General features: G+C 48.6%; 1 protein-coding gene across 1 annotated transcript in view; it reads right to left on the bottom strand.

The window, feature by feature from the left end:
* Window positions 1-1,934: 1,934 nt before the first annotated feature.
* The window catches only part of Apba1 (amyloid beta precursor protein binding family A member 1), a 197,902-nt gene continuing 175,931 nt past the window's right edge, over window positions 1,935-23,905 (bottom strand). The window contains exons 6-14 of the mRNA XM_090329671.1: window positions 19,757-19,789; window positions 18,672-18,758; window positions 18,227-18,301; window positions 17,934-18,119; window positions 16,148-16,327; window positions 14,355-14,567; window positions 7,752-7,871; window positions 6,244-6,384; window positions 1,935-5,530 (exon numbers count right to left, since the gene is read on the bottom strand). Of these exons, the coding sequence (XP_090185797.1) occupies window positions 5,459-5,530; window positions 6,244-6,384; window positions 7,752-7,871; window positions 14,355-14,567; window positions 16,148-16,327; window positions 17,934-18,119; window positions 18,227-18,301; window positions 18,672-18,758; window positions 19,757-19,789 (1,107 nt within the window). The 3' untranslated portion in view covers window positions 1,935-5,458. The remainder of the gene's footprint in view (window positions 5,531-6,243; window positions 6,385-7,751; window positions 7,872-14,354; window positions 14,568-16,147; window positions 16,328-17,933; window positions 18,120-18,226; window positions 18,302-18,671; window positions 18,759-19,756; window positions 19,790-23,905) is intronic.

Raw genomic sequence — 23,905 nt, 5'->3', positions numbered from 1 at the left:
TTGCCATAGGATCCTGGGTTTTCTGTTCTGCCCGAAGTCAGCAACTCTTCCAGAATTTCTTTGGGCTCCTGAGTCTTGGGCCAGATGCATGCACAGACAACTCCTCCTGTCACAGAGGCAGGGGAAACGAAGTGCCAGGCTCTTCTCCCACCTCCCCCAGCATCCCTCCCGCTGTACTCATACCTTAACTTTTCCTCTCCAGAGGAAAGGAAAGTCATAACCCAGCCTTCCACGGGCCAATAGGAAGCTTTGTATTTACCACGAGGTTTAGAAAAAGCATCTCTTGATGATAAGCCATTTCAAGATGGTAGCAACTTGGCATTGATTGTAAAGGGAGGAAAAGAGAGGAAAAAGGAAAACAATGCTGCCATACTTAATTTAACTATTTGAACTACAGCACCACTTCCAGCTTTATTGGTTGATAAATTAGAGATAAAAAAGTGTCATGAACTTTCCCTCCTTCAAACTGTGATCGTCAGACCTCAGCCTTCTGAGTAGCTAGGATTATAGGCATGAGCCACTAGTGTCTGGCTTCTTAACAGTGAGGAAAGGTCTTTATGTTTCCTTATTACTCCTTCATGTCTTTCAGTTTGAAGAACTCCTATCAGTATTTCTTAAAGAAAAAGCAAGAGGCTTCTCCCTATTCTGGGATTGGGGAGGGGAGAGGTGGAGAAGAGAATGTCACCTCCATTATTCTAGCACTGCATGGTAGTTTACATCTAGGCCCACTGAGCCTGTGTTGATGTGTGATACCACTGTGGGAGCACTAGAGGGCGCCCCAAGCATGTGTTGCTCAGGATGGATGGGGAACATGCCTAGAAAGGATGCTCTATCCCCATAATCCTCTGCTTGGTTCTTGGTCGGGCCCAAATATCTTGTCCACAAATACCAGCCTGTGGTCAGGTGCTTCAGGATTCTGCTGCAGCTCTGGGAGTCACTGTGGAGGATCTAGCCCTAGTCTAAATGACTTATGTCTCCCTACCAGGCAGTGACTCTCTCCATATGGGGTTACCTGGGATTAAGAGAGGGACAGAATGGGGATCACTGTGGTTCCCCTGGCTCACTATGTTGGGTCATGACCCAGAGCCCACTGAGATGGAAGGGACCACATCCAAATGGCCTGAGACTGTGATAGAGAGCTGGAGGAGAGAAAGGTGGGACCTACAGTCCATCCCAGAGAGGTCCCACGGCTCTGCCTGTCATGGAAGTGGATTCAAGGTCTCTATCTGGGGCCAACAGCTTGGGAAAAGAGTGTCTGGCATCCACCATGCTCAGTGTCAGCTGCCCAGCCTTCAAGTCCACAGCAAAGTCCTGTGCTTCCTTCTTGCTGTGGGCTGTGCCCAAGGCAGACAGGAGAGTTAGCCTCTGGGCCCCCAGACAAGGACGGGGGGGCAGGGCTCACGAACTCATTCTGGCTCTGGGTTCCAAGTGTAAGGCCTGTTGGCAGCATCCAGAGTGTGTCCAGAGAAGCTGGAACATTCTGCTCCAGAAACAGGTTGTAAACTGTATTTGGGGGACCTGGTGCTACCTCCCCCCCCCCCACATGCTCCCTGGAGCAGGAAGGTCATGTTGTCAAATTTAGGAAGAATAGTTGTGAAGAGCACCAGGTCAAAGTCTTCCAGAACTTTCTGACAGAACTTCAGAGTCCTGTGCAGTGCTTCCCACTATCCATCTGACTTAGGCCCTTAAAAAAAAGAAGGCCATTTCTCCTTTAGAGAGCTTCCTGGAGGATGGGAAGAATTCCATTAGTGAAGATACGAAACATGGAATCGGGAAGGTTCCTTCTGTGGCACAATGGCCCATCAGCTGTTAAGAGGAGAGCAGAGCCTTTGTGTCTATGACCGAGACCGGGTTACCAAATAAATACCTGGTTCCTGAGGACAGGAGGAAAGCCACACGGGGATCCCGAAACAACAAGACTGCTCAGCCAGGGCCAAGGAGTGAAGTTCTCGTTTATTGTTGCAGCAACTCTTATTACAGACATTAGCGTTCAGTTAAATAAGGAGCTAGCACACGAAATACATCACAACCCCAAACCAGACGACTGTGGCCCATGGTCGGGAGCGGGGGGCGGGGATCAGGACAAATGACCGGACTGTCGCCCGAGGGTTTACATTCAGTGGGTGTGTGCAGTGTCAACATTGCAGGCTCACGTGGAGATATAGATTTATTTATATACTTTATTTATATTTATAGAATAGAGATCGAGTTCTGTGTATACAAAGAACGATATTGTTACAAATACAATACTATCCCTTCTCCCGACGCTTTACAAGAGGCTCTAGTGCAACCTCTCTTTACAGGAGACTGGGTACAAGTTCAGACTCTAGGTGCTGTGCTAAGTTATGTACAAAGAGATTTCATTCCCACACGGTCCTCACACATTGCCTTGATGGCGGGAGAAAGAAAAATCAGTTGTGTGCTCAGGTGGACATTTGCCTCCCTCCCCCACCCCCCCCCCACCCCAAACCAGGGAAGGAGCAGACAGAGGTGAAACTCAAAACCGACAGGTGGCCTGGTAAAGGTGAGTGAACACGTTGGAAAGAGGCTAGCCCTGGCTTGTAAACATTGATCATGGCTACACCGCTGGGTGGAGGCCGAAGGAGGGCTTGGGGGGGGGGGTCTTTGGGTGCAGACAGGGGCTCTGAAGGGAGGCGCAGTGGGGGAGGTAGTAGGTTACTCTAAACTCCCTGAAGGCCTGTGTGGATGGGCGAGGCTCAGGACCCGAACCCGTGTGCTGCTCCACTCCTACGAGCCTGCTCTGGCAAGGGGAGGAGGAGTTCCTGTGAAGTGGGCTTTGGAGGGGGGTGGGTCGGGTTCTGAGCATGCACCCCCGTGGATGATGGAGGCTCCCTGAAGTGCTGCTGCTGGAGAAGGCAGAGGAGGTGGCAGGGTTTTGTCATATGGATGAACTGGGAAAGGGGGGGGAGGCAAAACTGGGAGTCTGTCCCCGAAGCTGAGCAATCAGAGTTGGCTCTGTGCCACATGGCAGTGGGGGGGGGCTCTGTACACGGTTCACCCCGAGGGGTGGGATCCAGAGATATTTACAGTCAGAACTGGACAAAAGGGCTGGGGAGGGATGGAGGGCAAGGCCAGTACCATTCCTCGGGGACATTGCATACAAGGAGTGACGCATATCAATTGAGAGTCCCAACTCTCAGGCCAAGGTTATAGCGCTGGGGGAAAAATAAAAGTCGGTGCTTCAGCTGGGTGAGCTGGGGATCACACACAAAAGGACTCGTGTATAAACCCTACTTGATCCTCTAGAACACCAAGTTGGCTTTTCAGCACCTTTTAAAGAATTTTCCAGGAATGTGCACAACAGGAATAGAATGTGCTTTCTCTCTCCTTCCTCCTGGAGGGGGTGGGGGGTGGGGGTGGGATGGGGGGTGGGGGCGGTGGTAAAGATACCTGGCTGGATGAATTCAGGGGTTGGGAAAGGGTTTATGTGTGGAATTCCTATCTCCTGGCTAACAGGGGGCTCCTCTGCCATGTTGCCACTGTGCTCCTGGCAAGCACGTAGGAGCAGATGGGAAGGAGACTGCAAGAAGCCTCAGGCTGCCTCCCATGCCACTGGCACTTGCAGACACCAGACAATCCTTTAGTGGATTTCAGGAAAGTGAATACAACGTCCGCCATAGCTCCCGGTCCTCACATTTGTGCTTGGTTGCTCTTGGGGGTTCGCACACAGCTGTGTTCAGCATCTTTGGAACAGGTCCAGGGGTCCAAGGCCACCCATCCTGACCCCCTCCTTGCCCCATCTCACATACTCACAGCAGCCCCTTCCCTTCCCAGAAAGGACATCCAGGCGGACAGCGGCCTCACTGTTCACCGGGGCTTTCTGGCCTACAGTAAAATGGATAGTTCAGCCATTGGTTTCACTCAAGCACTGAGCTTGCTCCACTTGCCAAAGGCCTCCAGGGAGAGGCCCTGCTGGTCCCTGGCCGCCGCAGCCTCCTGCTTTTCACGGCATCCCATTCACTTCTCTCCCTCCCCAGACTCTCTCCACTCTCTCTCCATCCTACCTCATCTTTGCTCACTGAATTCCCAGTTCCCCAGAGGCAACATAAGTATCCCAGATGTAGAGAACAGGGATCTAGCTTCATATTACAAAATATATTCGTTTTTTTTTTCTTCCCTTGTCTCTACTGAGGTCATGAATGAAAAGAAAGAAACAACACAAAACAATGACTACACCATACCTCACATAGAAACAAACTTCTCTTTGGACCAAGAATAAGTAGAAAGTGGCTCAGGACACTATTCCTGAAACATCTACACTGGACGGGGACACCGCTGTCCAGGAACACAAGGCCCTGGTGGAAGATGCTGGAACATTCCACGCCAGCAGACAGCTCTGACCAGGAAGACAATGCTTCAGCCACACACCTGGGTTCTTAGCTATAACCTCAGGGTATTGTTGTCCCCCTAATTTTGTGATTTCTGAACTATTCTGGCCTGTTAAATACCATACATCCTTTGACCCTGGCCAAGCATGAGACTGGTCGCGCTTAGGCCAGAAAACTGCACACAAGATCGTCCTGTAACCATTTTCGAGAATGTCTGCCCAGCCACCTGAGAGCCCCCAGTATGTGCGTGGGGGAGGGGGCGGGGGAGGCTCACAGGACACTCTGAAGTCAAGGTGATATTGGGGAGACGCAGGCATCTCTCTCACAACAAGGCTGCCTATGTCCAGTGTATCCGACCTCCTGCTACTAAAAGAGGTCTCTCAGAGAGGTACTGTGGACTCAGTTTACCTCACTGGTGGTGGGAGGGGGTTAAAGGGGATCCTATGGAAACATGTGCGCCATACAGAGGCCAATAGCATCTGCCTGTGGTTATCTCCTGACTGGTAACCTTGGGGCAATCGGGTCGAGAGGCTCTGATGCCTGGAGAGCAGCCCTGCCCACACTGCCATTTCCTCCTTGATGCCTGGTGAGAAGGCCTGTATTTGAACATATGTCAAAACCCAAACCAGCTATGGACAAGGCTGGCTCAGAAATTCTAGGCAGAAATCATCTATGGCGTCCCCATTCCATGGTGGGAAGGGCAGACAGACCATGAAGAATGTCGCTGTCCCTCGCTGCCGTGGCTCATCAAACAAGGGGAGGGGGCAGCCACCAGCAGGGGGGCTGTGCTGCCCTGCCCCTGGGAGGCCTGGGGCCCCCCCATTGGTGACGGCCACCTTGGGGCTCCTGGAGGAACTCCAGGACACACCTGGCCAGATCAGATGGGTGCTGGTTGTCCAGGGAGCACAGGGCAGACTTCCCGGGTAGGAAAGAGGAGGAAGAGGGAAAGGGAGAGAGACAGAGAGTCAAGAGGTCCTTGTGGATTCTTCTCTTCCTGTGTTAAGCCCGACGTTGGGAGTGAGAGGGAAATGTCTCATGGACACACGATGCAGCACGAGAAACACAACCACGGTGAGGCAGTCCTCCATGCACGTGTCTGCCAGGGGCGCTCAGATGTACACGGGCTGCTCCTGGGCCGTCAGCAGTCTGTACATGGCCGCCGGCATAGTCTTCATGTGGATCTGAGGTCAAATAGCCATGTTAGCTGGTGGGACCGTACATGAGGGAATTCCATGACCACCTCCCTCCTCACCCCCACCTCGATCCTGGGCTTCCAGGGGGGCCTCGAGGAAGTATGGAGGCTGCAGGCTTTTCTAATGAATTCAGGGGTGACAAGGAAAGTCAAATGCTTTTGGCTCCAGAAGTCCTCTGAGTGACAAGAGAGAGCTCTGCCAATGGGAGATGACTCTGGCCTCTGAATGTTCCTGCTCCGTCCCCAACCCCATATGATCTCTTGGCAATGTGCCCTAGCCCTGCAATGTGAATTTCAGGCAAGGCTGGGCCAAGGAGATGCCTCTGAGCACCACTGAGTTATAAGACCTGAGTCTGAGATTTATGTCTTCCAAGCACATTTGGGGTGAGGAACGGAGAAAACTTGGGGAGCCCCAGAGCTAAGCAGTTCAATGCTATAGTAATAATAATAATAATAATAATAATAAAGTAATCCTGGGAGAGAAGGTCAAAGGTGACTCAACTTCTCATTACAGAAGGGCGTCAGTTAAATCATCTCCCAATGGGGTTCACCTTGGGTTCAAATAGATGGTTCTGTTTTTTGAGCAAATGGGAGGGGAAAGGAGACTCTGGAAAGTTCCTGAAAGGTCTGTCGGGGCTGATACAGGGTGAGGGGCACAGGGCAGCATGCTTTGTCCCTGTCCTACCCTGGACCTCCTCCTACCTCCCCCACAGCATTGGAGAGGACGTGGACGATCTTCTCATGGGGAGTAGCCACGACGCTCTGGCCGTTGATTTCGATGATCCGGTGTCCCACGCGGACGCCTCCTCGCTCTGCTATCCCTCCTCGCATGAGGCTACAGATCTACCAGGACCAAACACCAGGTTACAGATGGCAGGCGGCACTGCATCTCAGGGGTGCACGGGGAAGGCTGGCTAGCCAACGTGGGACCCCAGTGGCTCACAGGCCTCTGAGAAGATGACTCCCTGGCAAGGCATGAGCCATTAGATTTCCCAGGTGCTTTCACGAGTACCAGGCCCTGCAGGCCTGAGCGAGGTGCGCACGGCTGCCTCGTTTCTGAGCAGTCTGCATAGTCTGCTAGACTTCATGGCAGGCTGAACTCTGATGACTTCACATCTCTCCCTGGTCCAGTCGCCTGCGTGCATTTTACGGAAATGACCAAAGACTGGCTTTTGTGTGCGCATATGCACATGTGTGCCTACAATGGGACTCCAAACCAGGTCCTGGGCAGTGGCTCTGTGTGTGTGTGTGTGTGTGTGTGTGTGTGTGTGTGTGTGTGTGTGTCCTGAAGCCTAGTACTCTATCACTTGAGCCACAGTTCTACTTTTGACTTCTTGGTAATTAATTGGAGATAAGTCTATAGATTTTCCTGCTTCAGGCAGGCTTTTGAACCTCAGTTCTCAGATTCCAGTTTTTATGGGCAGCTAAGATTACAGGTGTGAACCATTGATATACTCTCTCTCTTTATATATAGTGTATATATAAATATATGCCAGGTCTCTACATCCCCTTGATCCATATGTGTGTATATCTATGTGTGTACATATATACACACACACCCCCAATGGCTCACACCTGTAACATACATACATACATACATATATACGTATGCAATATATGTGTATATGAGTGTGCCAGTTGTGGAGCTTGAACTCAGGGAGTGAGTGCTGTCCCTGAGCTCAGGGCTAGCTAGCACTTTACCTTTGGAGCCACAGCTCCACTTCCAGCTTCTCTGGATGGTTAATTAGAGATAAGAGCCTCTCAGACTTCCCTGTTCAGGCTGGCTTTGAATTTTGATCCTCAGGTCTCCGGCTTCTGAGTAGCTATAGGATTACCAGCATGAACCAGCAGCTCCTGGCCGAGATGGCTTTTGTGACAGTGCAGCCAGGCAACTTGAGTACATATGCATCTTTATGCTATGGCAGACGCAGGCAAGACTTACAAGACTGTGTGCTTTGCACAGTGAGGGCCCTTCAGGCTTCTAGGTATGCCGGAGCTATAAGCAAGGGTCCGGGAGGACATGCTGAGAGCTGGCCAAGCCATGTTCAATCTCTAAGTAACCCTCTCCAGAGGCAAGATGAAAAGATCCCCACATCTCCTTCCTGATGCATGCTTTCGGGGAATGGACTGGTTTAAAGACAAGAAACGCAACAGCGCTACATTTTCATTTGTCACCACTGGGAAGAGGGTGCGAAGCGAGCTGTCCTTACGATTCCATTCTGGACACTGAAGCCCAGCTGGTAGCGGAGGTCAGGCCTTCTGATTAACACCGTGGTCACGGGAGGGCAGCGCACGATATTCAGCTTTACTCGGGACTGGTTCTTCAAGCCCTGCCGCAAGAACAAAGCACAGCACACCTGGTGACCTCCGAGATAGATAGAAAGTAAAAGCACCTGGGGCAGTCTTGGGGCAGAGCTGGTAGCACCCCCTCTTCCAGGCCTCCTCAGTCTGGGAAGAAACAGCTAGGTTAAGGTAGAACTCTTCACTCTATGCCAATTGCTGTTTGCTGCAGGCAACATCTTCATTTTGGGAATCAGGCTATTTAAGGGATCAGAGTAAAAGTGCAACTACAGGAAAAAGTGTCACATGGCTTGTGCCATTTTCCTTTGGGGAGGGGGGAGCGGGTATTTGAAAGCTGAAGAATGAACAACTCTGTCTGGGCCAGGAGAGACCCAAGTCAAGTATAACTCCAGCAGTGACTCCCAACAAAAGACATGTTCACTGACAGCAGAGCAGGCCTGCTCGTTCTGCTCTCCCAAGCTTCCTTAGGACAGAGAGGGCTGTCGCTGTACACATTGTCTTCCCTGTCCCTGCCCCCAAATCTAAACTCTCTAAGAGGCACTCAGAGCTGCAAATGGCCAGTTATGCCTCATGCCTCTCTTACAGCAGTCCTAGCAAAGTTGGGGGGGGGACAGTCTGTAGGAGGGCCGACTGGCTGAGTCATCTCCATGTATGAACTATGTATGGATACCCCTGGAAACGCCAGGAGTAACCACCTACCAGCGAAGCCTGACCTCTGCAAGGCACCACCTAGGCATTCACAAGAACTATTTCCTTAATGTCTTTGGCAAACTGGCAGTTACAATCAACCCATTTTATAGGAGATAAACTACCTAGTGACTCAGTCAAGCTCACACGCAGCCAGCTTTAACCCCACACCTGCTTGCAAAGTCACAGTACTTTCTCACATCAATACATGTGTGTATGTCTATCTGCGTGTCTGTGTGTCTGCATGTGTGTGTGTGTATGTGTGTGTGTGTGTGTAGGAGGAGTATGCTTCTAGGACAGCCCAAGTAGAAAAGTCCACGAGACTTTATCTCAAAGGAAGAAGGTGAGAGTATTGATGCACTGTTGTCATCCGGGCTATGATGGGAGGTGTAAAATAGGTGAATATACGTGAGGCATGAGCTTAATAAAACCAAACAGAATGTGCAAGGCTGGAGGTATAGTTCAGCAGTAGAGCACCTGCCTAGCAAGCAAGAATCCCTGAACTTAAACACCCAGTACTACGTGTGTGTGTGTGTGTGTGTGTGTGTCTCCCTGGAGATTAGGTGGAATTAGCTGTCTCTGGGCCTCATGGAATTCGGAGGAGAGCTGAACAAAAGACAATGTCACAACTAAGATGGGACAACAGGAAACAGTGGTAGCCTGAGTCTCTTTATAACCCTCCACCCCAATCGTGGACCATGACATGAGGGATTTGTGGAAAATTAAAGCTAAGAGACAGTTAAGGTAGGATCTTCTTAAAATCAATTCTCCAGAGAAAGCCACCTGCTTTAATGTTCACACCCATTAACTATCATGCAGTTGAGAAACGTTACAGAACATACTGAAAAGCAGGAGAACGACCCATTTTCTGCATTCCCCCATACGTTTACGCTGCTTGGGTGGACTTGTTTTTTTTTTTTTTTTTTTTTTTCTTCTTTTCATGTGGATTGATTTAAGTTGCCTTAAATAGGTTTCTCCGCAGAAGAATTTCAAGACAGGGGGAAATGTGCTGCAAGATGAAGTGTAGAGAAACAGCAATTTAAAAATCACCGGACCATGTATTTTCTCTGTTGCTCCTAATCAGTGTTTTAAGTTGGGTCTCATTAACTTAGCTTTCTTAGTGGCCATTTTATTGGAAGTGCCAATTAAATAAATGTCTCCATCCCCATGACAACTGTGGAATGGTGCAGTAAATTAAAGAATACAGTGGGAGGGGAAGAAGCCAGAATGGTCTCCATAGCAACAGGAGAAGCACACCCTTGGTGATCTGGGAAGGAGAGGGAATCTGGGCTCAAAGAAAAAAAAAAAACAACAAACAAAAATCCAGAGGGCAGGAGCAAGAGATGAGCAGACACAGATGCAAACATCTCGACTATCAGTACAGATGCTTTAGGAATGAATCGTAATGGCAAAAATAAGAGCTAGGAGGAAAGATTGATTTCTCTAACTCTAGAAAGAAAATTTTACTTCCTATGGCCTGGGTACACAAGAAGTCAACCTGCATTGAAATGGCAACACTTGGCTTTCGACTCCTGCTCCCGAGCATAGCCAGAAGACCAGTGAGGCCCTCAACCTGAGGAGCTGGCTGCAACTGCAGAGCCCACTTGAGACCTGCCAAGTCCATAGTGTGCTTTAACAGGAGCCCTGGGTGACTGGCATGAGCCACGGCAGGCACTGGCTTATCAGCATGTGAGCTGCTGGCTAGAGGCGAAGACAGGACAGCAAGGCTTTGGGGCCCAGATGTTCCCCCATAGCCTCCAAGGGCCCACTGGGGCAGCACAACCAGCTGTCTGGGTGCAGGCAGTTCAGGGGAGTGTTGTCCAGGGAATTAAAAAGAAATAGTGCTACACCTACTGAAAGGTCGTCTGCCTTCGGAACCGGTGGTCCTAAGCTGCTTACACTGGGCAATATGAATATCCCACAGATGGGCATCAACAAAGCCTCACAACCCCAGGCACTGAGGTTGCTCAGCAGCTTCTCACTGGGGTCCACTAGCTGTGTGGATTAGCGCTGAAGGCAGCCATGAGCATAGTGGTTTTCTTATGCTCCATCTTCACTGGTGATGTCTCTTTCATCTCACTCCACAGACACCCCATTTATTGACATCAAATTTCAGTTACTCAAACAAATCTCTCTCCCTCTTTTCCTCTCCCCACCTCTCTATGTCTCTGTCTCTGTCTCTGTCTCTGTCTCTCTCTCTCTCTCTCTGTCTGTCTCTCTGTCTCTCTCTCTCTCTCTCTCTTTTTCCTTTTTTTTGTGCCAGTCCTGGGGCTTGAACTCAGGGCTTAAGTGCTGTCCCTGAGATTTATTTTCCCTCAAGGTTACTGCTTTACCACTTGAGCCACAGCACCAATTCTGGCTTTTTCTGAGTAGTTTGTTGATAGACTTTCCTGACAAAGCTGGCTTTGAACCGTGATCCTCAGATCTCACCCACCTGAGTGGCTAGGATTACAGTGTGCCGGGCTCAAACAAACCCTTCCTAGGAAGTTCTTGTCTATCAGAACACAGCAGAAGCCTGCCCAGACTACTCACCTCGTCTGTGTCCTTTGTGGAGTGACAGGGAGGGGTGGAAGGGAGGATCAGGATTCACTTGGCCAGCTGAGGGTCCTGAGTGAGAATCCATGCCTTCAAAGGCTCGGCTGTGTGAACCTGGCTGTGGCCACCCCCCACGGTCTGTCCTAAGAATGGCTCGTGAGCTGACCAGACACGGATGCAGAGCTGGCCAGTTCTAGCACACTCCTGATCCTCCTCATCTCCATCTGTCCTCCTGTCTCAGCTGGCTGCAGACCAGGTACCTTACCATCAACAAATATTTCTGTCTTGAAGCCAGGATCTCATGGACCCAGAGAGCATTCATGAGGACTCCATCCTGCGATCTCATCACCTCCCAAGGCTCTACCTCCACCTACTCTTATCCCCTCAGATGCTTGTGGAAGGTGCATACAGAGTCTACAAGATTTCTCTCCACTCCGGTGTCTTCCCAGATCCAGGTCGACTCCTCACACAATGTACCTCTCACTGATCTCCCTCTTTGGCATCTGAACTCCAATCCCTGCAGCTTCGGATGCCTGTGGTAACCTTCTCCTCAAGGGGTGGGGGTGGGGGGCATGGGCGCTAAGATTGTCTCTAGGCCTTTCCTGGATGGCTCTGTATTGGAGTCAAGCTGTTCACTGGCCGAGTGGTGAAGCTCTACCAATGACGAGCTGTGCAATAGATCACCTGCCTGTGCCCTAACTTATACAATAGATGATACACTGGGACTGGTCCCATGGGGGGGCTATTGTGAGAGTGTGGTAAGCTAAGCCATGTGCACGCTCAGGAAGCACACAGCCTTTCACTGATGTGGCTATCTGGTCACTTCCCTTCATAGATGGAGCCCAAGGATTATACACTTGCTGTTTCTCTGGATAACACAGCTCCTTGTGGTTCTCACGTGTGCATATAACATGTTCAATGACTAACTTGTTCACTGGGGACTGAGAGATGCCAATCTGGGGTGTTCCTGCTTCTATCTCTTGAGTTACTCATCTCTTCTCCACATCACCATAGCAATACAAGAGCAGCACCCTCAGGTCAGGCTCAGGCCCCAACCCTGGAACTTAATGCCCACTTCACTGTTTATCAATTCCAGCGGAGACTCCAGAATGCTACTGTGCTTTGGCTACCAACACAGATTTTTCTCCTTCGACATCATCCTACAAGATATTTCTTCTTCTCACTCTTGCCAGCCTTTTGTCTTTAGGTTGCTATCAGGCCATGCAGTCCTCTCAGTGATATATAATTCTCACCCCCAAGTATCTGTACATTCTAGTTCTGCATGTTTCAGCTGAAACTCAGCCCCTAAACGATACCGTTACCAATGTCTAAATGCCAGTCTTTAATCTGTGTCACATGCTACATGTATAGCAAGGTCCCATATGAAAACCCCCACCCAGTGACACTGTAACCATCCTAACTTGCAGTACAGCTGTTCCTCTTATGGTGATGATGGTGGAAATGTGCTGTGCTGCTGCATCAAGGGATAGCCCATTCCCTGAGAAGATGTAATACTCTACTGTTGCTGCTTGCTGTATTAATTGTGCTATACTTTTGTTGATATATTACTATGCACTCCTAGTTATTAAAAGTGCAACCATGGTTTACTCTCCGACAGTATGCGTGTGACATTGACAGGCCCGAAGAGGTGATTAACGTGCCTCCTGGTTGCATCCAAGGCCACATCAACAACTGACTGAGATCTGCAGACAAACTCAATGATGTTGGCAGAGATGACAGAATCACTTAAACAGAGTACTTCTTGGAATACATTGCTCTGTAATTAAGTGATACTTGAGTGTGTATTAAGCAAGAGGTGGAATTTATTCATGGAAGGCAAAGCAGTGCTTTACCATGCCACTTGCCCGCTCTGCTCCCTGCTCAGATGAGAATGCTGGATTTCATGCTTCTTGTTTGCTCAGCATGGATGATGGTATGGTCCTTTTGTTCATTCCCAGACCTGGGTTCTAACAGCCTTTCAGGAAATCTGAGACCAAGGAAAACTGTGCACCAATCTGCCCACAGTACCACAGTCTGGGTATCAAGATCTTGGCCTACAGATACTGCAGTCAGCCTGGCCATACAACCTGCAAGTACCTGTGTGCTGAAAAGCCAGCACAGATGCTCTATTGCTAAAGAGAAAATTGAATTTCTTCCCCACAAAATTTATATTTAATTTCTTTTTGAGTAGCTCTTCTTGGTCTATATAATGGCATCAGTTCTAGTTGAACAAGTAGTAATTATATGAAAAAAAATGCATGGACTGTAATAGAGGTTTCTTTTCATGACAAGTTGCCAGCAGCCTTTGGGAGAAAGAGGAACTTAACTTGCATCATAGTATTCTCTGATTTGAATCATTCCCATGACAGAGAGAGAGGGGGGAGGGGGAAAGAGAGAGAGAGAGAGAGAGACAGACAGACACAGAGAGACAGAGACAGATAGACAAACAGAGAGACAGAGAGAGAGAGCATGCACACATGCATTCAAGAGTGTGTCTGAGAGTCCTAGGGCTCTTGAACTCAGGGCCTAGACACTATCCTGAGCTTTATTGCTCAAAGTTACCACTCTACCACTTGAGTCACAGCTCCGTTTCCAGCTTTTTTGGTAGTTAACTGGTGATAAGCGCCTCACAGATTTCATGACTGGGGTGGCTTTCTCAGATCTCAAGACTCTTTGAGTAGCTAGGATTCTAGCGTTGAGCCACTGGTGCCCAGCTTAAGGATGATAAATCGTCTCATGCTCATCGAAGTGACTGCTATAAAAGACGGCCTGGATTACTGAGCTGGGGAAAATTCTGCTGAGGCTGAGCCTGGGCTTAGTGGTAGAGTGCTATGATTGATATACTTGCAATGGTTTTGGTTTTAGATAAGTGGTATTGTCTGAGACAAATCTACTATTCCTGATCTAAAGACAACCTTGAGAGAATATGTAATAGTAACGAATATAGACTCTATGGTGCTAGTTCTGGAGTTTAAATTCTGGGCTTCGTAGGTACTATCCTTGAGCTTTTTTTTCCTTCCCCCTCAAGACCAGCACTCTGCCATTTGAGCCACAGCTCCATTTCAGTCTTTTTGGTAGTCAACTGGAAATAAGAATGTCATGATGGACTTTCCTTTCTGGGCTAGTTTTGATCCTAAGATCTTAGCCTCCTGAGTAGTGAGGATTACAGGTGTGAGTCATTGGCACCTAGTATTTTCTTTGGTGCCTGAACTTAAAACGTATTCACATATGGAATGATTCACATCATTTCAGGTCTATCATGTAAGGAAGCTTTTCTCATGTCTGGGTACCTTAATAATGCTCTGGCATGTGGACAGAGGCAGGCCCACCAGGCTGGTGCCGTTAATGGACATAATCTGGTCCCCGATGTTCAACTTCCCCGACTTCTCCGCAGGGCCCCCGTGCATCATGTTGGCTATGATCACGGTTGGCAAGATGGATCCCCAGCCAGACTCCACAATCACCACTCCCAGGATTTCTCCTTTCTGCTTCTCGATGAAAACCTGAAGGGAGGAAACCCACTTAGAAAGCCTGGGATCACAGCCCTGTGAGGCATCGGCAGAAATCAGAGCCATTTCCCCAGGTGAGGTCCTGCCTTCTTCCACATTGCGTGGCCTCTGCAGTCTGAGGGAAAACACGTCACACACAACTTCACACTAGGTTTTGTCATCTATCCTGCTTCCTATTAGCAATCTGGGCTACACCTACAACCACAAGGGCACTGGGTTGACTTCGTTATTATATTACATATTACATATTACCGGTGTCATTATTAACGTTTGTCATCCCCCATGTCCGGGAAAATGGGGCTCTGTTGGTGAGAGTTTGGTAGCCCGTTAGGCTTCTAGTAATGGCTTTTGCCATTATTTTATGCACAGATTTCCCCATTCTACAGAGCTTCCTATGCTGTCGTTGACATTCAAAATTCCCATGTCCAAAATAAATTCACAGAAGATATGGGGAGAAGAGCTATTTGTAAGCCAAGCGGGGAGGCTCAGCACAGACACTTCCCTCAAGGCCTGTAGATGGCACTCACTACCAATGCCTCCATCTTGCCCTGGTAACCGCCTTCAGCACTGAGAGGCAATTCTTACCTGTTGTTAGAGCCACCTGGCCTATGGTGCAAACCAATCTGGCCCCTGCCCATCCTTGACCAACGAGAGATACAGAGTTCTAAGACCTGCCTGCATCTTTGTCCCAAGGTGGCTGGAGTCTATCCTGCAATCAGTACCCAGTCCTTCCCTTGGATCAGAAGGCAGTTCATGCCAATAAGATCACCGTGATCCCCCTCATCCAGGTTCTCTGTAATCAACCGCAACAAGAAGCCTAATCTTAAGCTCTGCTTCTGGGATGCCAATCTGAGAACCTTTACTGAACACCCAAGGATGTCCATTAATCTTTTTATCTCTGGGGCAAAACCCTGACCCTTTGGCTGGACTTGCAGGTGCTTAGGTTTTCACCTGAGATTTTGTGTGGATCTCTCCATCTCTTTTCCTATGCCTACCCTCTCTCCAGCCAGGTCACATCTTTACCAACTCCTTGGCAAATCTGGAGCCTTCTGACCATCAGGCATCCCTATGGTTATTTCTTTCCTGTGCTCTGCCTGCTCCTGCACATTCCATGTGACCTCCTGACAGGTTGGATAGCCCTGTCTTTCCCTGCAGTCTTGGAGAGTGTGACCTGAATGAGGGGAGCCCCCATCTATCATCTCAAGATCCGATCTGTTGAGCTTTGACCAGTTCTTGACCCCATATTGTCACTGTCCCAGTGCCCTTACCTAGTCTGTGGGCCTCCCCAGGAAAGACGTCAGGTCCAAGGGTGGCCTTGGAACTCACTGAAAGTACAACTTCATATTCCTGGGCACAGAGAACATGCTGCCTCTTCTATCAACTCCACTCACAGGGGCACTTAATTACAGGGTTCCATGGAAGGAGCCCCAGATACTTGTGAGCTGCCACAGGGTGCCCTGTCACACTCCTCACAGTAAGGAATCCCTCACCCAGACAGCACAGCCTGTGTGTCTGGCGGAGGGAGAGGGGTGGATAGGAGAAAGAGAGTGGTGGAAGACTAGGGAAGTACCTACATCTTTGCAGTTTTCTGACTTGGAGAAGTGGATCAGGTCATCGTTGTACATGTCCTGGGTGTTGAGCAGGTCACTGTACTCCTTCTGGCTGAGGTCTTCGGGGTTAATTCCATTGGCCCTGAGGAATTCCTGGTATGCCACACTGAATGCCTGCCCTATAGACTGTGCGATCAGCTGGGCCTGGGGGAGCAGCCAGGAGAGAAGATGGCTATCAGCAAGCAGTGCTATAGGTGGACACTTGAAGCCCGTCCCCACCAGACACTTCCTCCTGGGGTTGGACATGGCCCTAGACAGTGGTTCTATACAGGGGCACCAGTGCTTGCTTCCAGGAGAACTCTCTGCTTATGCAAATGATCATAAGGAAGCTCCTGGCATTTAGTGGACAATCATAGTCAGAGATGCCGGATCTCCTGTCACATAAAAGACAGGCCTCCACAGTAAGGCATCCCGTACAATTTCAAATGTCCCTGCAGTTGTTCATGTGCTTGTACACTGTGAATAGGAAAGGTGTTAGTGGTTCGGTTCACTCTTATCCTGCTTCTCTATTCTTTCCATTATTCCCCTAGTGGAGCAAAAACAAAACAAAATTAAAACTCGAGGGGAAAAACTGTTGTGGGCTCCTAGGCTGGTGGAGGCGAGAGAGAGAGTCCTGCAGAGAGCATCAAGCCTGTAAGCAGACCAAAGGCTACCTTTTCTACAGCCTTAGCATTCTACACTATAACCCACGGGCTCTCTGAGCACCTTCTACAGCTGACTGTCTGGTCAGCATGTTTGACTTCTTTGAAGAGCACAGCATTAGAAAATGGCAGGGAGAGAGACTGCTGGCGTGGGGGACTGCTTGCTAGGTGTCCAGGCCAGTAAGAGTTTGACAGTGTCATTGTCTTCCTTGGCTGTGACTGTGCAGCCGTGACAGTGTGGTTTCCTGGAGAAAAGAAGGGGTGTCTTTCTCATTTCCTGGAGGAAAACCAGTGACCACAGCTAGGTGAATTCTGGACAAGAATGACTTTTGTTTGTTTCTCCTAGACACACAGGGCTCCCTGCTCTCAAAAGAACCGAGCATAGTGCGTGGCTCTGACGTGGCCTTCTGGGGACAAGCTAGGCCATGAGGCTCAGAGTTGGCATGGGGTGGATGCTAAGAGCCCTCAGCGTGGTGATGGAGGAGGACTGGGTTGGGTGGGCAATGCTCCTACCATTTGGTACTCTGCCTGTTGGAGGCAATGATGCTAGTCCTCCAGGAACTCCATAAGGCAGCTCTGCACAGGCACGAGCTGTCCTTTTTGAGCACCTTAGAGCTCAGGTGAGACCTGCTTGGGCAATCAGCTACAATTCCACTGAGACAGAACTGTTCCCATTCTTCTTCTCACTCAAGCTCCACAGCCTTTCATTTCTACCCTTCTCAAACAAATGCAGCAGGCCCCGATCTGAGGGCCTTTGCACTTGTTCTAATTCTTCCTTCATTCAGGTCTCTCTTCACCTGCTTGTCGATCATCTACTTGACCCCGTTTTTACCTTTCAGTAAACCATTCTTCATTTCTAGTTTTACTGCAAGTGTATTTATCTAGTTATTTAGCGTCCCCCTTCAGCTCACATAATGAGTGCCTTGTATGTTGCATCAACCTTCTCTCCTTATCCCTGGAACAGTGTCTGACATATAGTAGACACGTAATAAATCACAATAAATGTATGTGTCACGTGTGGTGAGTTTCACAGATTGAAGGGTCTCTTTGTGATGGCCGGCTATTCAGGTCACCTAGAGAGAGAAAGAGATGGGGAGGTCCACACTTACGTCTTCTGACTCAAAGACGTGGCAGATCATCTTGTATTGTCGTTTTCCGTCCTGCGCCGGGTGGGAGGCCTCCACGTTCTCCTGAGAGTTGGAGCGGGGCATCCTCCGACGAGCCATGAGCACCACAATGTTCCCGATGTCGGCGATGTAGGAGATGGTCCTCAGGGGATGGTCCATCATTGTCTCCTGGAGCAGGAGTGGCAGGTCAGCCTGGCCCAGGGCCCCAAGACCCAGGAGTGGCCCCCCCCACCCGGCCTAGCCAAGTATGCCCCACAGTCAGAGTGGGCTCATACCTCGTTGGCAGATTCATGACACCCACTAGGGGGGCCCACAGGCCTCTCCGTGGTTAACTGAGAGCAAGAAATCATCTGTGGCAGTCGAAACAAAATAAGAAAATCGGAAACATTTTCCCATCAGTAGCATCTCTCTGGTGGTAAAGTTAAAAGGAAGGTAAATATCTAAATAGCACAGTTGCTGTGTGTGTGTGCATGTGCATGTGTGTGTTGATTTGAAACAACATTTCTTAGAATCAACAGCTGTACAGGGAAGAAGAAACAACACCCCCATTTTCATTTCTCCTCTGAGCTTACTTAGTAGCAGGCATGGCAGTGAAAGGCCTCTGGCTTGTGTGGTGCCCAGTGTCTAGGGATAGCCAGGCCATGGCCCAGGCACAGGGCACAGCACATCGCCCAGTGCTGCTGACCAAAACCCCAGGAAGGGTGAGTGACCAGCTAGTACCTGGGTGTCGGCGTTCAACACTTTGATTCTCTGGGTAGAAATGAAGAGGTCGACCTCGGTCATAGGCTGAGATTCCCCTTCAGGAGCCTGAGGAGGAAAGAAAATATTCACTACAGTATCCTGACCCAAAGGTTAGCACGCGTGTACACACACACACACACACACACACACACACACACACACACACACACACACACAGAGGCAACCAAGACACAGCCACCAGAACGGCAACACAAACTTTGGGTTCAATTGGTCAGGGGGAAGGAGGCCTACAGGGGATGGACACACAGACGGGGTGGGCATCTCGGGTCACTGATGCACAGGCCCCCACATCCTCCCTTGTGCACATGGCACCTCAGGGCAGCAGATCTGACTCGGAACCAAGATGACGAGGGGCCTCCTTCTGCAAGGTTGAGAGACTAGCGGGGAAAGGCAAATGGCAGGTTAGCGAAGGCCCCGGGAGAGTCACTTTGAGTCTTGCCCTACTTGGGCCGCTGAAGTGCTTATAGGAGGTACAAGCCAAGCCCCTTGGCTGCAGTTCTGGTAAGAGGGTCTTCCCAGGCACACACCACCGTCACCACAGCCACCCTGTTAACAAGGAACCCCAATAATGCCTCACATCCAGGGAATAGCTAGCTCAGAAGCACCCAGAAGCCCCACAACCCAAACAAGCGCAGTCTGGTTCGTTCAAGGCTGAACTTGGCATATGTGTGGTTATTAGCGAGTTTTCTTTTTTGCATCCAGCAATCTGACAAATCCCCAAATCAGTTATTGATTAGACCCAAATGTCCCTGCCACCTCATTGCTCCTTCCACACTACCCATCAAGGTTCATTTAGCATCTGCAATCTGCTCCCCATCCTTCCGCTCAAGTGAAATGACTTATGAGCAACAGAAAAATGGCCATTTTAGGCAACTGAGTTTTGAGAAAGGCTGGCTTATGGGGCGGTTCATAAAAGAAATCGGAACGAAAACTTTGCTGGATGCAGAAAACAAAAACACGAAATTAAACAAAAAAAGGCAAAACATAAACAAATGGAAAGGACAGGCATAACAACCAAGCTGATGAAGTTGTTTGTACTGCACCTTCTTCCTGCTTTTGGCTAATTTCTGGGCCATCTGCTTAGCATGGAACAAACAGAGACAGGAGAAGAGTAGTTAGAAAAGAATTTGCAGAGACTCAATGCCACAAGGGGAACTGACTGACTTAAGACATAGTGGTTGGTGCAGAGCATTTCTGTGGGAAGATGGCTAGCTTAAAAATCCCACTGTTGCAGGTAGCTGATGACCTTCCTCAGAATTAGGTGGGTAGTGAGGGGATGGGATGAAGGAAGGTACTGAGGTGCTTTTGAGGCTAACTGCTCTCCGCTCTCAATGTCTGGTTCTCTCGATTCTGTCTTTATCACATACCTGATTTTCTCCTTCTTTTATTTCACACTACATCTTTATTTATGTCCACTATTTTTGCTTTCATTATCTGTCTAGTTGTTATGATACTTAATGCCTTCCTGTTGCAGTGGTCATTTTATTGTTCTTCCTTTCTTATCTCTAGAGATACTTTCCCCTTACATTTGTATAATATTAATATAGTATGCAACTTGAGAATTAATAACTTCATTTATTAAAAAATTATTTTGGCCGCAGTGGTGTCACTCATGCACCATAGGGGTAAGGTAGCAGGCCCCTTCCTCTCACCCAGCCCAGTAGCAGTTAAATTACTCATGACTGACGCCTGTTGCTCTTGCAGGGCAAGGTGTGTGTGTGTGTGTGTGTGTGTGTGTGTGTGTGTGTGTGTGTGTGTGTGTGTCTGGTAGGGTCCTGTCTTTCTCCTATAGACATCTACTGAGCACTTATCATATGCCATGGTCCCACTAAGCCCTTCATGTGTCAATGTAAGTGTGTCCAACAACCCCAAGAGGCAGGGCCTACATTATCTGTACTTTTCAGAAGGAGGAAATGAGGCACAGAGAGACTTTAATTTGCCAGGGTCACATAGCTGTGAAGTAAGATTGGAGATTGCAGGCCAGTGTGAGAAGAGATGCGTACTGTACCCTCTACAGCACCAGGCAGGTGGCCTGGGTGGGCTTCTTTGTGAACACCCCCTCCCATCTGTCTGTGTATGCAGTTCCTGTTTCCACCTTCTGGGACTCCCTGCCCCCTGTATTCTGAGCAGCAAGTGTGACAGTGTCCACAGAGAGCCTGCTAGAAGTGTCCCTGCCTCCTCTTTTCTGACCACAGACGTCTTCAAGCAAGATGGGAAATGACATGACTTAAACAAAGCTGCAATGATAGAACATTTAATTCTACAATGAAATCATAATTCTTGACATTTAAAGGAAATCATAAACAGAATGGAAAAAAATATGAACTGTGGGACAGGCTAGGTAAGACTGACAGGCATATCTGATTCTGAATGTTCTGTGCAGAAATGTATGCACCATGAAACCTGACGCCCCATCTGCGATCCGGTCATGGAAAGCATCACAGACAGAGCGTGGAAATGCTGGGGTTCCCCATGACTGGGCTTGGGTGGGTCCACCAGACCATTCTGGCTCACACAGAGAGGCAGAGGGGAGAAAGCATGGGGCAGGAGATAGCAACACTCTCCAGGTGAGGCGAGCACAACACCCCTGCGTGGAGAGGGTAGATATCTATTCTAGGCTGTGTGAGAGGCTCACAGGACGCAGGCAAAGTGCTCTCCAGAGAGTAACAAAACATTAGCAGACAACACAGAGATGATGTGTTCTGTGCCCTAGTAATTACGGTAGCTATCGGTGAGACAAAGTGAATGCAAGGATAATCAGAGCCTCTTTTCTTTTTCCTTCCTTCTATCCTCCCCTCCCCCTCCTTCTTAGCTTCCATCCCTCCCTCTATTCTCCATTAAAGGAGTTGAGCAAGTGTTCATCACATCCAAGTTTTGTGCCCTTCCTCCCACCTCTCTTGATCTCTAGCAATCATGGTTCTATTTTCTAGCTTCCACACCTGAGATAGGATGCAATATTTGTCTTCCGGTCTTTGGTTTCTTTCTTTCTCCTCACCTAGGCCATTCAGTTCCATTTAGTGCCACTGACAGGTGACCGACATTGCTGTCTGTAACGATCACATTTTCTCTGTGAATTGGCCAATGGCACTGGGGCTGATTCTGAATTGGGAATCTTAGCCAGTATGGAAGGGTGGCCAGGCAGGCATCACTTCACTCTGTTGATTTCATGTCTGTTGGATACAAACCCGGAAGTGGGAGAGCTGACTATAGTAGTTCTGGTTTTAGTTCTCTATAGTGCCTGCATTCATTTATATTCCTACCCACGTGGGGACAGTATGCCATCAAAGAAGCTTAAAAACTTCTTTGGATACTAACCACTGAAATTCCTCTGAAGTATTACCACATTGTAGTTTTGATGTATTCTTCCACGATGGCTCATGCTACTGAGTATACTTTTTGTTTGCTTTTTTGGTGGTACTAGGATTTTGAACTCAGGACCTTGCACCTGATGGGTAACTGCTCAACCACTTGAGCTATAACCCAAGTCCTTTTGGCTTTAGTTATTTTTTAGATAAAATCGTATGCCAGCCTCAAGTTGAGATCTTCATATCTATGCCACCCGTGTAGCTAGGAATGCAAGTTTGTGCCACAACGTCCAGTGAGGTGTTGAGATAGTATGTTGATAACTTTTTGCCTGGGCTGGTCTCAGACTGATCTTCCTTATCTCAGGTAGCTGGGATTATAGATGTGTGCCCTCATATCTAGTCCTTTACTTTTATTTCTTCTTTTGAGAAATATCTGTTCAGAATATTTGCTTATTTTGTTGTTATTTTGAAGAGGTCTTGTTATGTTGCCCACGCTGGCCCCGAACTCCTGGGGTCTGGTAATCTTTCTGCCTTCGCCTCCTGAATAGCTGGAAGGGGCTCTTCATGTTTAATTTGGATTATTTTATTAAGTTTTTTTTGAGTTCTTTATATATGGGCTATTTATCCTCTTGTCTGTGGAATAGTTGAGTGACATAGCCTTTAGTTTTTCAAGCTGTCTCTTCACTCTGTTGACTGTTTCCTCTGCTGTGGAGAACCTCTGGTCTAGTGTGATCTCATTGTCAGTTTCTGCTTTTGTTTCCTGTGCTTTATGGGTTCGTATCCAAAAAGCATTGCCTTTACAAATATCGTGAAGTGTTTTACCTGTTTCCTTTTAGTTCTTTCAGAGTTTTGGGCCATTCAGTCTTTGCTGCATCTTGAGTTTATTGTTGTGTAGTGGGAGAGCTGAGGGCCACATTGTCTCCTGTGTGTGGATACTGGGTTTCCCAGCACCATCTGTCGGGGAGGCAGTCCTTCCCCCAGGGTATGCTTTTGGCACCTCAAGAACCAGCTAGCTGTGGACGTGTGAATTTACTTCTGGGATCCCTGTTCTGTGTCACGAATCTGATGTATGCTTTTACGCCAACATCATGCTCTTTTGGTTCCATGGCACTATACTCTGCCTGGAAACCAGGTATGCAGATACCTCCAGCTTTGTTCCTTTTGTTGATTATTCAGGGCACTTTTGAGCTTTTATGTCAATTTTAAGATTTTTTTCTAGTTCTATGAAGAATATCTCTAATATCTCAATGGAAGTTGTCCTGAATCTGTAGATCACTTTGGGTGGTATGGACATTTTAACAATAATTCTTCCAATCCAACAGGAACGTCTTTTTAAATGTCATTCATACTTATAATTTTTGTGGCAGAGGCCTTTTACTTCCTCCTTGGTCAATTTTCTTTTGTGGCATTGGGTTAAAACTCAGGACCTTGAGCTTCTTAGGCAGATGCTCTAGCACTTGAGTCATATCACCTACCCTTTTTGTGCTGGTGATTTTTTTTTTCTTTGTGGGTCATGGGGCTTGAACTCAGCCTGGGCATTGCCCCTGAGTTCTTCAGCTCAAGGCTTCCCGTTTTCTAGAGGTTGAGTGGAGGTAAGAGTCTCAGGTCCTTCTGTGCCCTGGCTGGCTTTGAACCTTGATCTTCAGCCTACTGAGTAGCTAGGATTACAGGCGTGAGCCACCATGCCTGGCTATGTGCTGGTGATTTTTGAGACAGGGTCTCACTTTTGGTTCAGGGCCAGCCTGGACCTCAATCTTCTTATTTATGCTTTCCTCCACAGCTAAGATGATAGGCACGTACCATTATGACAAACTTTTTCTGTTGAGATGATCCTTCCCATGTAGCTGGGATGACAGAAACATACCACTGTGTTCAGCTACTTAGTGG

Source organism: Megascapheus bottae, chromosome 3, assembly GCF_031878675.1.
Source record: "Megascapheus bottae isolate mThoBot1 chromosome 3, mThoBot2.hap1, whole genome shotgun sequence".
NCBI lineage: Eukaryota > Metazoa > Chordata > Mammalia > Rodentia > Geomyidae > Megascapheus > Megascapheus bottae.
The sequence above is the reverse complement of the archived record's forward strand: the minus strand, read 5'-3'. Positions and strand labels throughout refer to the sequence as shown.